The 17,148-nt window shown below is 33.9% G+C and overlaps 1 protein-coding gene across 1 annotated transcript in view; it reads left to right on the top strand.

Annotated features, from left to right (window-relative positions):
* Positions 1-17,148, top strand: part of rdgC (retinal degeneration C) — an 857,557-nt gene that overhangs the window by 552,344 nt on the left and 288,065 nt on the right. The window contains exon 7 of the mRNA XM_081751765.1: positions 16,191-16,227. Coding sequence (XP_081607891.1) covers positions 16,191-16,227 — 37 coding nt within the window. The remainder of the gene's footprint in view (positions 1-16,190; positions 16,228-17,148) is intronic.

Below are 17,148 nucleotides of genomic sequence, written 5' to 3'. Positions count from 1 at the left end.
GCTTCATTTTGTATTAAACTGCAAATCTCTTGCAAATGCTTGTTTTAGTGTCACAACTACCATATTTAATACTGAAAAGTCGAATAGGCTGTTCTTTACTAACATTAAATTTTTCCACCTAGATTGCTGAAATTTAACACTGTGTGACGCTACTAATGCAATTTCAACACAAAGTGTAGTTTGAGTTGTCTATCCTGAGGAGCTTCTGAGATACTCTGTACTTTTCGAACTTCCAGACTTGAACCCCCAATCACTCTTTGAACCCAAAATCGAAAAAAACAGCTTTGTATGTGATTAGCTCTATCTGTGTACAAAGTTGGGTGGCTTACTTCTACTGTATGCGAAACTCTGATGACACATACGCTTTCTTTTACATAGTAATAAGGATAAGAATTTACAAGACAAAGGAATCTATTATAGAAAATTGTAAAATATAGACAATGTATTAATACAATATTTGACACTAATTGGCTACATGTAGGGAAAATTAGACCGCATTACTTTAGCACAACAAATTTGAAAGAAAACGTTTAATATTACTTTATGCTACTTGAGTTCAATATCGGGGCCCACGGTGGCTCAGGGGTAGAGCGTTCACATCAGGTGTATGGGGTCCTTGGTTTGTTACCAGCTGGCGCCAAGTGAACTTTGTGGCAGATAAACACCGTGCGCGTGGGTTTCCTCATAGTTCTTCCGTTTCCACTCACTTTCTTCATAATAATCTTCATTCCACCATTTCATTCATTTCATATCGTCACCGTCTCCTTTAGCTTAGCCAGCATAAACGTGGGACGTAAAACTTGAAGATTTCATTTCATTTTCTATATTTTGAACTTAATGTCATTGTTCTCTACAATATATTCAACAAGCTTATTAGAATGACAATGGAATACTTCGAGAACAGGTCTAACAATTTTGTTGTTCATACTGCACCTATGCTAAAGTTACCATATTCTGAAATGCTGAAAAGCAGACACATTTCGATCTAGTTAACTCGTAATATAAATATCAATGTTCAATATAAGAATGATAACTTTTACGTATTTCTTACTTTCAAGTTTGCTTTTAGAACATAATAAAAAATAATTAAACAATAGCTATTTATATTTTGACTTTGGTTATTTGTATTTTTCAGTAGATCTTATCTTTGCTTTTTAACAATTCATTCTTTCATTACAAATACCTTAACATACCTTTACACGTGAAATGTCTGAAATAAGCTTACAATGCATTTGAGTTTTGAAAATGGGGAAACATAAGGAAATTTTGGAAAATATATTCGGACGGAAATATTTACTCTCTGAATGCGAATATGTCTGCATAAATGCTTACATATAGTAACTATAACTGACGTTAATAGAGTAAAATATTCATATAACGAACGCCAGCATTAGAAAGTGTTCAGAGTTCTGAAATTAATTTAGTCTTTTTTTTTTCCTATTTGATGTGGGATAAAAATGTTTAATTTTATCGAGTTTAGAACGTTCAATATACCGAATTAAAATTTCATATTTTACCTACATTTTTAACTGTTTACTGTTTAATATTACAGTTGTAGAAAATATAATTGAAATTTATTCTTTTTTATTACATTATTTTATTATTAATATTTCAGATGATATAGTAGCCATTTTGCGTACTTGTACCCGATCAGTCGAGCAAAATAGCGATTTGAAAGTTATCAATAAATATTATTTCATTAATAAGCCTTAAACATATTCTAAGGTAAGAAATAAGGAACTAAGTCGAAACCAAAATAGATTTTCATTTTCCATGTGTTTTCCGTCTGGTAGTGTTTCAAAATAAAATTCCTAAATATTGTGTCCATGTAGAAATTTGGAATGCTAAAAAAAACTTGCAGAGATACATCTTGAAATTTCATGTATATACCATACATTTTCCTTTTATTAATCATAATTATTAAGGTTTCTTATTTGTATTTTGATGTTAAAATAATGCAGATCCTGAACTGGATATAATAACACATTAGTTCTTGATAATGAACTTATTTCAGTATTACAACATTTTTTTATAACAAATTATATCGAAGGCCTTCAAAACTTCGATATGCTAGTATTTTACTGTATAATAAAGCTCTAATTGAAGTGGAATATATGTATGCAGCTATGGATGAAAATCACAAAACTACGGGTCGTATTTAAGAAATTTTCATCAATTTTTTAAATTCAAATTTCAGAATAATTATAGACATTTTGTCTCTATGGAATTGACCATAGCGTAAACGATTGAAACAAGTATGCGAAAATATATTATTTCTTGCTTACTTTTATTACTACTGCTATAGACATATATATTCAAGAGAACTTCTAAAATAATAGGAATGAATTTCTATTACAAATAATACAGCTTTTCACAGGTTACAAATTCTGTAGAATAGAATCTGAAGTATAGTAAAGGGTTCGAATTTACACATGTATGAAAATTATTAAGTCTCATTGCTGTGCAATGTTGTTACAGAACACTTAACTATGTTAGATAATAATATATTTTTTCTCATAGAATTTCATCAAAAGTCATAAATAAGTTTATTTTTAATTGAATTAGGATCTTTATCTTAAACTTGGTACAAAGTTAACGACATTCCTGTATATGAGATATCTAATTGACAAAAATATGGATATGTACTTTAATTCGAATAAATTTGTGATTTTCTCGAATAAATTTTTGAATTAAAATAAGCTAGTTTCCTTTCACATTTATGAAATTAAAGTTGATTTCCAAGTCATAGGAACCCAATATTCCCGTATAATCAAAAGTGTTAGACTTACCAGTTACGGTCTCAATAGGCATATAAAGGTGAAGATGGAACTTACTCTTGTAATGCTGAATCAATTAATACATCCGCATCAAGGAATAAAATTAACAACATTGTGTAATGAATAGATTTTGTTTCACTGTCATAGATTATTATTTGTTTATGGAAATTACGTCCATTAGAAATACAGGAATAAATAATATTTTGATTCACAGTAAAGAAGAAAATATTCATTCCCAATGAGATGATACCTTTCTTTTACAGTATTTTTCTCTGACTTTATATTCATTCCCAATGAGATAATACCTTTCTTTTACAGTATTTTTTTCTGACTTTATAAGTATTTCCGCAACTAATAAGCATCTCATCATAAGGTAAAAAAATATATAAACAGTTGCGTTCATTCTGATGTTATAAACATTCTTAACAACGTATATCAATAGCCTTTCCTAAAACCAATGTGTTTCCTATACGAGATGCATCAGAAGTTTTAAGTTATACTATATGGAAAACGGAATGTAATATGCTACAATGGATATCACGACAAGCTTTTTAAGATTTTACTTAAGAGGATTGTTACAGGTTGAATGCGACTCCTTTACACTTGCAAAAGAAACAACATGTTACCTTATTTTTCTTACAAGTGCATGAGAATTTTGTACATGTCAAACAGGTATAAACTAATAAACTCATTAAGATAATACCGTAAGTTTTATTTTGACATGGAACAATTTTCTGTTACTTCGAAACAAAAATCACAAGGGTCTACGTGAAGAATTGTGTCATCAATACAGTGCCGTTGAAAAATAAAAATAAGATCTTAATATGTGTCTCTTAGTACTCCTGCTTGTAGGTAGCAAGCCGTCAATGCCTAACTTTTTTCCATGATGATACTGCCAAATCCTGAATTCATCTATAAATTCCAATGGGATCATTTCCTCAGTATCTTTACTAAGTATTCTTTTGCAGCTTTAAGGCTATTTTCTATTTCATCCCATTCAGGCATTACTACAAAATTTTCCAAGTTTATGTTAGATGCAGAATAAATTGCTGCCTTCTCTGTACCGAACTTACTAGTGCATGGTTGGCTAGAAGCAATTTGCACGCGTCTCCCATTTTTCAGTAAATGGTATAAACAAGTAAAAGTCGTATTCAATCAACAATTCCATTGTGTACACATTTCTTGCAAACGAATTCGATTGAGAGTAGACCAACGAAACAATGCTAATACCATTATGTCAGTATCAGTAGTAATGAGAACAATTTTGGTGAACCCACATTATGATACATGCTAGAAATCTAAAGTCAGCTTCCCCTACCAGTAAGCAATTTATTTGTGGATAATTTACTTGGGTTCCATTTTTCATAGATTTACAGTTGAATGTCATCTCATCACCAGAGAAGGCACTAAATTTGTAGTTGGTAGCACATGAGCTTTAATCAAAAAAGGCATCAATATTTTTGCAAGTAACTCTAGAAGTTTGTTCCTTGAAGATCCTCAGAAACTATTAAGGTTACGGGCAATGGTATGTCTTCGGAGATGGAAGCTGTATGTATAACAGAAGTACTATTTTGCTTTCGCATTCTCTCGTGTCCTTTTGGTGATCGTTTGTGGTGCTTTCTACCACATAAGCGACCCTTCACAGTTCTTCGTGATGCTCTTAATATACGTAACGTAAGAAGCTAGGCCCTACTTAACCAAACGTTTTCTTGTCAGTTTTCATCACTTTCCAGGTAGAATTAATACTATCCACAAAATAACAAGTTTTCCGATCCACTTGGAACAGGAGATAGTTATTGGTGATGCTGAAAGACGTTTCTAGTTCTTTCATGAACGCACTTTTTTTGTGTGTGTGACTTTCTCGTAAACCCTTCTACATCGAAGAGTAGAGAATTATTTAAATGTACGAGTTAAATCACATGTACGAGTAAAATCATTATCTCGTAAGTAAAACGTGGCTTTTAGAAACTCCTCAGCTCTTTGACATTCACGTATATTTTATAACGAAATACTTTAGTTTGTATAATATTTACCTGTACCGTGGGCAAAAAGTGCTCATAAATATGTAATATACTTAGTAGAATGTTCATTTTAAATTAACAAAAAAAGAAGAATGTTTTTAAGATATATAAGAGATTATTATGGGATAGTTGTGGCTATGTACATGTTATGTGTTGACCTAGTCAAGTAAATTTATGTATTTTACGGTCTTAAAAAGAATATTTAAGACTTATCAAGCAATAAAGGTGAGACTAATAATCTTTGAATATCTGAGTTGATTTTTGCATAAAGAAAAGTAATTATCGTTTCGTAACTGATATTTTACAAGACGAACCAGGTTGACGACGCTTTTCTATAGAGTCGTTATAAAAATTTGGTTTACCAAACCCGGGACTTTTGAAAATTCAGTTCCCGAAGAAGGAAAGTAGGGCTGAATTTACTTGGATATTACCATTTATGAATACGAACTTAACCGTATTACGAAGCGGTAAGGTCATCAAAAGAAAAATGGATAGTGAAATAGTGCAACAGGAATCTAATACCAGTAATCCAGGTGAAATTAGTGCAACACCAAGTTTGTCATCTGAGGATCGACTTTTGTTAGCTGTGCAGCGACAAATTATGCAAATGACGACTGAGATAAAACAAACCATGGAACAGAAGCTCAATGAATCTAACACAAACATGGAACAGAAGTTCTATGAAGCTAACCAGACCATGGAACAGAAGATAGAACTGAAGTTCTATGAAGCTAACCAGACCATGGAAAAGAAGATAGAACTGAAATTTAATGAAGCTAGCAAGCAGTATGAAGAATTAAGTAAACGAATAGAACGGATAGAACTGAAATCAGACGATACGAAACAAACAATCGTCCAGGTGATGAACGACATATCCTCGCAGTTTGAAGAGAAGTTAAAAAGGTTAGCCGATGAGTGTCAAGAAAAGCACGATCATCAAAATCATGAAATCTGTGCTGTAAAAAAGGATTTAACGTTAATAGAATCTTCCGTTAAACATCAAAAGATCCAGTTGGCTACTATGCAGGAAGAAATTAAAACGTTACAGGCTAGAGACACCATTTATCGCAATAATCTGGGCAGTGATCGCTTCGAGTTTCCCCAATCACCGGATATAAATACGCCTTCGCCGGAATCTGAGGAGGATATTATATTAGAGGAAAATTGTCCGAAGATCACTGATGAACGAAATATAAATGGTATCATGACACAGCACGCTACGGACCGGAACAATCACACCACAAGAACAAGGAGTGAGAAAAGAAAGGTAAAGCTAAGTGTCAAGATGAGCGAAATCAAAGCCATGAGTAAATTTAGTGGTAAGTGCAATGAAAATGCTAGTTCTTTCTTAGAGAAATTCCAAGACGAATGTAATATATTGTCTATCGACCGATCACAATACATGAAATTAATACCCCATGTATTACTCCCACTTTGTTCCTTATGGTTTAAGGCAATACGTGATCACATTAGTACATATGAGGAATTTAAAGCGGCATTGATCGCGAATTACGAAAATGACTTTTTGCTGGCAAACAGAGATGCCACTCTTAGAAATCAACATTTCAATCCTCGATTGCACAAATCTATTGTAGAGTTTGTTATAAATGTCTATAATGAATTAAAGGTTGTTAATCCCTTGCAATCGCATTAAATAGCATTAAAAGTTCAGCAATAGAAAAATTGGGACACGCGGAAATACGTAGGAACAAACCATGGTTCGACCAAGAATGCATTAAACTAGCAGAGAAGAGAAAACAGGCAAAATTACGGTGGCTACAAAATCCGAATGAAATAACTACACAAAATTTCGCAGATATCAGGCGGGAAACTACCAAAACTTTTAGAACAAAGAAACGGGATTTTTTGAAAGCTAAAATTAAGGAACTTGAAGATAATAGTAAAAATAAAAATATTCGGGACATGTATAAGGGGATCAACGATTTTAAGAAAGGCTATCAACCTCGTGCTTATATATTAAAGAAATCTGACGGAACAGTTCTCACTGATACGGATAGCATCTTAAATAGATGGAAAGATTTCTTTGACGATTTGCTTAACACGCAGCCAAAAACTAATGTTCGTGGAGAAAAGGAGATACACACCGCAGAACCGTATATTCCAGAACCCAATCGAATAGAAGTGGAAGCCGCTATAAAGAAATTAAAGAAACACAAATCTCCGGGTGTAGATGAAATTCCGGCTGAGTTAATTTTAGCTGGAGGCGAAAAATTGTGGAACAAGATACACAAACTCATTCTCCTTATCTGGAACAAGGAAGAATTGCCACAAGAGTGGAAAGAGTCAATCATTGTTCCAATTCACAAGAAAGGCGACAAAACTGACTGTAATAATTATCGAGGCATTTCTCTTCTGTCAACATCCTATAAAATCCTTTCAAATATTCTGTTAGCAAGATTGACCCCATACGCGGATGAAATTATTGGAGATTATCAGTGCGGATTTAGACGAAATCGATCAACTATCGACCAAATATTTACCATTCGCCAAATACTCGAAAAGAAGTGGGAATACAATACCCCGGTACATCAACTATTTATTGATTTTAGAAAGGCTTACGACTCGGTTAGGAGAGAAACATTATACAACGTTCTTACAGAACTTGGAATACCGAGAAAGCTAATTAGATTAATTAAGATATGTTTAAGTGAATCCCAAAGTAAAGTCCGGGTAGGAAAATTTTTGTCCACGAGCTTCCACGTCGAAAATGGCCTAAAACAAGGAGATGCGTTGTCGCCATTATTATTTAACTTTGTGCTGGAATACGCCATAAGGAAAATCAAAGATAGCAACCAGGGCTTAGAGTTGAACGGCATTCACCAGGTTATGGCATATGCTGATGATGTAAATTTAATAGGGGAGGATAGGAGAACAGTAGAAATAAATGCAGAGATCTTATTAAACGCTTGCAGGGACATGGGTTTAGAAGTAAATGCAGAGAAAACTAAATACATGGAAGTACGTCGGGACCGTAATACGGCAAATTGTGCAGGCGTTAAAATATTAAATAATGCTTTTGATAAAGTGGATACTTTCAAATATTTAGGATCAGTGTTAACAGACGAAAATCATATTCACGAAGAAATTAAATGTCGACTAAAAGCAGGGAATTCGTGTTACTACTCGGTTCAAAATCTCTTGTCGTCGCGAATTCTGTCGAGGAATTTGAAGCTTAAAATATATAAAACGATAATCATGCCTGTTGTTCTGTATGGTTGCGAAACATGGTCGCTTACTCTGAGGGAAGAACATAGACTGAAAGTATTTGAGAACAGGATCCTGAGAAGAATATTCGGACCCAAGAGGAACGAGAATGGGGAATGGCGGAAGCTCCATAACGAGGAACTACATAGTTTATACGGTTTACCCAACATTGTTAGGGTCGTCAAGTCTAGGAGGCTTAGGTGGGCAGGTCATGTAGCTAGAATGGAAGAAAGTAGAAACGCTTTCAAAGTCTTGACTGGTAGACCCATAGGAAAACGACCATTAAGAAGACCTAGGCGCAGATGGGAGGATAATATTAAGATGGATCTCGCAGAGATAGGAATACAAAGTAGAAACTGGATGCAATTAGCTAAGGATAGAAGTCAGTGGAGAGCTTTTGTGAACGCGGCACTGAACCTCCGGGTTCCATAGGCCATAGAGTTAGTTAGTTAGTTAATCCCTTGCAATCGGAATCAAGAATAATTGCATCGATTCGCAATTTGCTTCCATTTAAATTACAGCAGATCTTATTTTCCACACAGTGTATGAGTTTCAGTCATTTATTAATGCTTGTACAATGCTACGAAACTCAATACCATGCTATGAATCTAACACAATCAGGAATGGGTAAAAATAAGAATAATTCAGATCATTTGGTCCCTGTTCGGAATTTGAATATCCGAAGTGTGAATAATAATGAACCGAACCTAAGACGAGTATACTCTAGCAATCAAAATGAACAAAATAGACAAGGCTATGTAAGGAATCCGCCTAACCTAATCAACCGAAGTAGACACAAAAGTAATAGAAATACATGTCGAAATCCTAGAGATGCTATCAATCCTATGTATAGACATAATCATTGTTCACGAGATGGTACTTCGTATCCAAATTCAAATCACGATGAAAGACATGTACAACCTAATGTAGAACCTAACCACGATTGTGCGGTACAATGCACTTTATTAGATTCATATGCCAGTGCGAATGTAACATGATTACCGTTAACGAAATTAGGTTAAACCCATGTTGGTTATAGATTCTTGTGAATTTTCGTTTTAAAGTTTGTGTTAATATTAATAATGAAAACGATGGTTATAAATATTTGAAATGCATCTAGTTAAAGAGTTAGTAGCACCCAACATTCTTGATCAAATAAATAAGAATGAAAAATAACAATAATAATGAAAAATGTGTTTATTTAATAACAAAAAGGTGTCTTTTGTTTCTGTAAAATAAATTTATTTACTTCCATTTGATTATTCAAACGTAGGTTATGTTTAATTTTTATTCTTTCTTATTAATGTGAAGAATCATAATTCAATTTATAATTAGTTAAAGGCAAAAAAAATTACTTTATATCAGATTGATTTGTGTTTAATTGTCAAAGATTATGTTAAGAATAAGATCCATTCTATAAAATCCATTATTCAATAACTACCTTGAATGAAATTCTTCATTATTTATGACATCTTAGTGCTACTATGTATACATTACAATTGCAACACCTAACTTATTTGTTATACAATGCGCCCGAAAAGAATAAATATTATCTGTCACATCATCGTTTGTAATAATGATCGAAACTAGTAATCTTGATAATTTGTGTTTCACCCTCGTTAATTATATTTCTAAGCGACGATGTTTTTAATGATAAAGAATAAATAATAATGTAATCAAAGAGAAATATTAATGAAATCAAAGATTTATTGTAAATGTATTTATGTGAATGATAATAACTAATATTTTATATATATATGAGGGTTAACAAAAAAATAATGAAGATATATACGAGGTGTGATCAAAATATAAAGAACATATGTAATGTACGAACATTAATCTAATCAGACCAGTGGTTCTTGAATATAAAAGCCAAGCCTACTCATGACTTTTATATTCAGTCCCTTTGTCGGGCGACATTTACTATAACGAAATACTTTAGTTTGTATAATATTTACCTGTACCGTGGGCAAAAAGTGCTCATAAATATGTAATATACTTAGTAGAATGTTCATTTTAAATTAACAAAAAAAGAAGAATGTTTTTAAGATATATAAGAGATTATTATGGGATAGTTGTGGCTATGTACATGTTATGTGTTGACCTAGTCAAGTAAATTTATGTATTTTACGGTCTTAAAAAGAATATTTAAGACTTATCAAGCAATAAAGGTGAGACTAATAATCTTTGAATATCTGAGTTGATTTTTGCATAAAGAAAAGTAATTATCGTTTCGTAACTGATATTTTACAAGACGAACCAGGTTGACGACGCTTTTCTATAGAGTCGTTATAATTTGTCGTAAACCCAATTATGTGACATTTTTGGTTCCAAATAATACACAAATGATGTCGTTTAGAAGTCTCTATTTGAGGACTGTTCTGACGTGTTCGTTTCCCTGAGGATTTCCAAACATTTTCTTTCCATATAATAAAGAGGTAGTTTCCATAGTCTCACTTGTTAATCTTTTCTTTTCTTTCAAGCTGCAAAAATGTCTCTTTATGAGTATACTGTTTATAACACGCACTATTCAGATTATGATAAAATATTGTTTCCACATTTATAGAGCACACTCGTTTAGCAACATGTCATTTTGCACTTGAGCAGCATGTCATTTTCTCTGCCATTTTCAGTAGTTAATACACTATGGTCACTTACGTTGCATATGATGCTTGAATTTTCACTTGATTTAAACTGTTTCATTATACAGTTTCTTGGAACTCTCGACAATTTTGTGTCATCCGTATTTTCATTTCAAAAGCCTGAGGGGAAAAAGAAAAAGAAACCTAACATCTAATTTAGGACCTTGAAGTGTTTTACAGTTTTACACTTACAACTGCCTGAGATACGAAAAATGTAGCAGCCGCCATATTTGATGGCGTCATGCCTCGAAAAAGTGTTGTTCACCTAAGTTGAAAGTACTTACTACGTCACCTATTAAGTTTTCCTTAATAAACGGAACAAACTTTCATGTTGATTAGTCAAATATTTCCACCAATATAAAGATTTCTGTGATTGAATAGCCGTCATGTTGGGTGATATCATATATGGAGAATTTGTCGGATAATATAAATGGAAACTAGTTAAAAAAAACATTTGTTTAACAGAATGAAAAATTAAAAGGAAGTGCCTTATTAATTTTAGTAAAATATTACCAAAATATGAATATTTTTGTAATTGAGCAGCCACCATCTTGGATGACACCATCCTAGACAAATGTGTCAGATGTTCACTTTAGTAAGAAAAAGAGTTAGTAGGACCCCTACTAAACAATCTTGAAAAAAGAAGGAAACTGCATGTTAATCAGTCCAATCTTAGTCGAAATATGAACATTTTTGTGATTAAGAAGCCACCATCTTGGAGACGTTATCCCAGAAAAATATAATGTGTTCGCCTTAGTAAAAAGATACGTACTAGGACCCCTGCTAAGCAATTTTGAAAGAAAAAAACGAAATGACATGTTAATTAGTCCAATATTAGCCTATATATGAACATTTTTGAAATTAAACAGCCATCATATTTGATGACGTCATCCCTGGAAAATGTACCAGGTGACGGATGTCTATCAGCGGCGTAGCATAAGGGAACGCCGGTATGCCCGGCATCCCCTATTAATAAGAAAAAATACGTATTTCATTATATATAAATTGTTTGCTTGTAATTATCACAATTATTTCCACTGCAATCTTCTGGATGTGCTCTCTCGCCTTACTTTGATAAGCGGAATCTACACATGCGCGTCACTCAGATCACTTTTTCTATCTTTCCTCTTGTCGTATGCTATGTTCCTTGGGCATCCAGGCCTACTGCAAGAAACGGGGTTTTCGTCTGCTTTCTGTGGAGTGCGCATGCGCAACTACTTGCTTTCTTAACTCCCTTCACCCCTTGCAACTCAACATTTTGCTTTAGATATACGCTGGCATATCTTCAAGTATTTCCAACTCCATCTATTTTGAATTAAGCTATAGTTTATGCACAGAACGTACGAGCGCTAACGTCAAGGAAAGACAACAAAACTGAAATGGCTAGTTCAATGCCTTTATGAAACATGTCGGTTATGTAAATAATAGTATAAAAAATAGTTATACTTTAATCGTAATTAAATGCATCGTAATTGTAATCTTAATTAAAGGCAAACTATTCATCTTCATCATAAATGCATGTATGTCCAGTGGCGTGGCCAGAAATTCTTTGAGGGAGCTCACACACACAAGCATAAATATAAAGCATTCTGTAGAATCACGGTCACCGATCTGGTAGACCAAGAGAGCCAGCATTCTCGCCCCTCGCAAAGATTGCTTGGGCCCTTCCATCATTAGCACATATCCCGAGGAGATGAGGGGGACATGTCCCCTCCACCCGATTTGAAATTGTGATGACTTGTATCCGAATGCCACAAAGGAAAGTGGAATGAAATTCTTTCCCTTGCCTTGTTTCATTTTTAAAAAAAGAATCGTGTTTTTTTAATATTTCATTATTATTTATTATTGTTAGTCTATTTTCAACGATTTGTTTAATTCCTGTAACGATTCCTATAATGCTATTGTGATCATCATAATTTTGCTCAAATAAGAGTATTGTTGCGCCATACATAGTTGATTTTCTTTCATAGTTTTGAGGAAGTCATTATTAATATTATTACAAAACAAGTGTCCTAAAATTTTAATGTGGATCATTGTGGATGTGTAAATAGAAACATATCAATTATAAATATGCATGTATTCAGATTTCAGAATGTGTTCACGACATTTGATACGTATCACAATTTTATCTACATCGCCTGGTATATAATATACAACAGGTTCACCTCAGAAATCAGATTCATCTACCGTAATATGAGTTTCATCACCCCTCCCCCCAGAGTAAGCCTCAAATATACCCTCCTCCCTCAAATCTGCCCTCCTCCAAATGTTGGAGACAACTCTGATCTTCCCCAGCATTGCTTTTCAACTTCATAAATATTTTGAACATCGCTTTAAACAATGCGAACGGTCTTACACGTTCCCCGAACGTTGAAGACAGATTTGCGCCCCTGCCTTCAGTATCTGGATATCTGACAACGAAATACATACTCAGAAACAGGCCCACAGAGCTGGTTTAAGTGTTTTCTATTTACATCTTCAAATGATATACGTATACACTCAGGCCCATATTCACGAATGGGCGTCTGAGTTTCGGACTCAAGATGACAAATTTCTAGGGGTGACTTTTTAAAGAACGAGATTGAAGCATGGGCGGCGATTAGGGGGGGCAAAGGGGGCAGTTGCCCCCCCACTTTTTATGAGATGACCCATTAACGTATATAGTTTCATTTGGAAATATTGAGTATTTGTATGTATTTCTGAAAACGATCATGATACCGATGGCTAAGAAATCGAACCCAAAGAGATGTGAGGATTATAGAACTATTAGTCTCATATCTCATGCAGCTAAAATTCTGCTCCGAATACTGAACAGAAGGTTATATGGAAGAACAAATAAAGATGTTGAGGAAGAGCAGTTCGGGTTCAGAAGAGGCAAGGGCACAAGAGATGCTATTGGATTATTAAGGGTGATCGGTGAAAGATTTATAGAAAAAGGGAAAGAGGTGTATGTTGTATTTATTGATCTAGAAAAGGCTTTCGACCGCGTGAATTGAGAATTGTTGTTCGGAGTTCTAACAAAGATAGGGTTGGAATGGAAAGATAGAAGACTCATAAGAAACTTATACATGAACCAACAAGTAAGTGTTAGAATAGGGGAAGAACTGACGGAAGAGAGTGCAATTGGAAGGGGAGTTCGACAAGGGTGCTGCCTCTCGCCAACACTATTTAATGTCTATCTAGAAAAGATAGTGAAAAAGATTTTACATGATGATGATGGCATTTCGGTAGGAGGTAGAATGATTAGATGCATAAGATTTGCAGATGATATGACCCTTGTTGCAGAATCTGAAAAGAAAATCAATAAAATGTTAGAAAAAATGAGAAGGGGCTTTGAAGAATATGGGATGAAAATAAATGTTAGAAAGACAAAAGCCATGGTGATTGGAACAAAGGGGTCTGTGTCAAATATAAAAGTAGGAGGGGAGAAAATAGAACAAGTGAATAGTTTTCGATACCTGGGTAGTGTTCTTAGTAATGACATGAAATGCGAACGTGAAATAAAAGCAAGGATAGGAATGGCGAAAGAAGCCTTTAAAAGAAAGAAAAGTCTGTTTTGTGGGACCTTGAACAAAGAGTTGAGAAAAAGACTCATAAAATGCTTCGTGTGGGGTGTTGTGCTGTATGGGACGGAAACGTGGACATTGCGTAAGGGTGACGAAAATCGACTGGAAGCCTTCGAAATGTGGGTGTGAAGAAGAATGGAAAGAGTTAGTTAGGTCGAGCGGAAAACGAATGAGAGAGTGTTAGAAATGGTGGGTGAGAAAAGAACACTTTTAGATATTATTAGGAAGAGGAAGAGAAACTGGTTGGGACATTGCCTAAGAAGAGATTGCATCATGAGGGACGTCCTAGAGGGTATGGTGGCGGGAAAGAGAGGGAGGGGCGAAGGAGACTACAATTAATGGATGATATTAAAACAGAAAGATCATACGCGAAGACGAAAAGGTTAGCGGAGGACCGTGGAGCATGGAAGCTTCTCAGCTGCGGCAAGTGACCTGCCAATAAAGGCAGAATACCTATGATGATGATGATGTATGTATTAATGGTTCATAGAATAACAATTGTTTATTTGTTTATTTGTTTATTTGTTTTGCAAAATTTTTATTAAATAGGCTCCTAATCTGATCACACAATTTTCCAGACAGAATTTTGAAATGTTCTTGAGCAAGGAATCAAATCTCTTCTTACACCTTCGTTGTTTAAGAGTAAAACGGGTTAATATCTACTTGCGTTGCTCTCGCCAATTTACTTTAAAAAAATATGAAACACGATATAGGTACGGTATTTTAACTGGAAAAGAGAGTATCCTAATAGTTATACAACCTTTCGTCAAACAAAATGTTAGAAGAAACCAGGAAAACTAACATTGGTAAGATCATGTCTTGCCCCCCACTTTTAACATCCAACCGCCGCCACTGGATTGAAGTATGCCCATGAGAAAGAAATAAAGGGAACTATACTGGAAACAATGTTCATATAACAGCGGGGCCGAGTTTTCTTGTCACACGGTAGGGGTAAGAAGAAGCTGAGACAATTGCTTATTGGCTTCTGACGTAATCCACGCATTTGCTTCTGTATGCCCCACTAGGCCAGCAATTAGATGGCCTCCCCCCTAAATTTTTTACAACCCTATATTTCCCATCGGTATAGCTATGTATTGCTGATTTTAGTAGTATTGTATCGCACAAGTGACTAACTTTGGCATCCCCATTTCGGAATACCACGCTACGCTACTGATGTCCATCCAAGTAAAAAATAATTAGTAAGACACCTACTAACGATTTCTGAAGAAAAATTCTCCATACTCAAACTTGCCTACAAAACCATAGTCAGATCCTGGACTAAACTGTGGGACGTAAAAGTTAGAGGTTCCATTTCATTTCACTTCACACAAATTGATAGTATGAACCATTAGAATATCTTTTCAAAAACTAATCCTAGATGCCACTTAAAACAATGGTAATGAGATGAAACATTTTCTTCTTTTCAAGATTTTTTTGCTATTTAGTTATTCAGCATAGTTTAGTATAGCATTATCCAAATCCAGCCAATAAAATCTTAGGCCCGTTTCTGGTACGATGTAATAAAATAATTTTATTTATCATTAGTAGGCACAAGAACATAATGTTAAACTGGGTTTCTAAATTGTGAACGAAAGTGCCTAAACAAGGTCTATGAGTCACATCAATTATTGAATCGAATCGTTGAGTTTTCCACATTTGATTTATTTGATTTTCATATGTTTTATTTTGTATTCAACTTCTTTACATTTCGTTTATGATATTTCTATAGCGTAGAAGCTATGATAAAATCATTATGAGGTGAATTATGCTTTGTACAAATCACTTCTTTACTAGAACTTTTAGAAAATTCCAGAAAGGAAATTTCAATTAGTGTTTTGTTTCAGGACTAAGATGAAACCTTAGCACTTGATTACCAGTACTCTCTTGGTAAGTAATACTCACTATAATATTACTTAAGAAATGAAGTTATTAATTTTCTCTTACTTTGTTTCGTTTCAGGTACGGCTTTATTCATGAAGTTCGAGATAAATATAGGGTAAGTTTCTCACCCAGGTACATTTTAACACTTTTGTAATTTTAATTTCGTAAATATTTGTTCTGTGTGTGCGGTTTTCTTTCATTCATTATTATAATCCTAACACGAAATGAAATGAAATCTTCAATTTAACTTCAATTGGTTATGCCCCTTTAGACTAAAGGAGAATGAAAGTGATTAATTATTAAAGAATTCGTGGAATGATAATTTAGGAGTAAACGAGAAAGTACGAAAAATCCATAGATATTTCTCTTTGCAAAATTCAAGTAAGCTGGAATCAAACTAAGAACCCCACGGACCATAGATGTTTTTTTGTACCACTAAGATACCATGGTTCTCACAATCCCATCATTATTCGTTATTAGAACTTTTGTACTAAGTTTTTTTTAATATTGAGATTATAATATTCTAAGTAAAAACATATACTGGGAATTTTGATAGACTGTCTTTAGAAAAGTATTCAAAAGAAAATACATTTACAAGCGGATGGATACATAAAAATTACGTATGACAACATAATGTAGCTATTAAACCATTCGTCTAATATGAGCAAAATACATTCTATCATGAAATTCATATAGGTTCTGGCTTGAAAGCTTGTGAAGAAAAACGTCTTTGGAAGTGCTGAAAAAATGAAAGAATAGTACCTGTAAGTTGTGTCTGGGGAAATAGATCATTTTAGGTGCAGCCGATATGCACCCAATCTTACCTTCGTTCTTAACAGGTTTTTACTTTTCACGCTCTACTAATTCAGTAACAAACTTTTATGTACTAATTACAGCCTCTCACACTTATTAACCGTTAGATTTCCGCACAGAAACTTTTGTACAGATGTAAAATAGATACAGAAATATGAAATGGAAAGATACTATAGAACACACATGTAAGTGTAACTGTATTATCGTTTCGTGTTTAAAATAT

This window comes from Thermobia domestica, chromosome 3 (genome assembly GCF_964235325.1).
Source record: "Thermobia domestica chromosome 3, izTheDome1.hap1.1, whole genome shotgun sequence".
Classification (NCBI taxonomy): Eukaryota; Metazoa; Arthropoda; class Insecta; order Zygentoma; family Lepismatidae; genus Thermobia; species Thermobia domestica.
The sequence above is the reverse complement of the archived record's forward strand: the minus strand, read 5'-3'. Positions and strand labels throughout refer to the sequence as shown.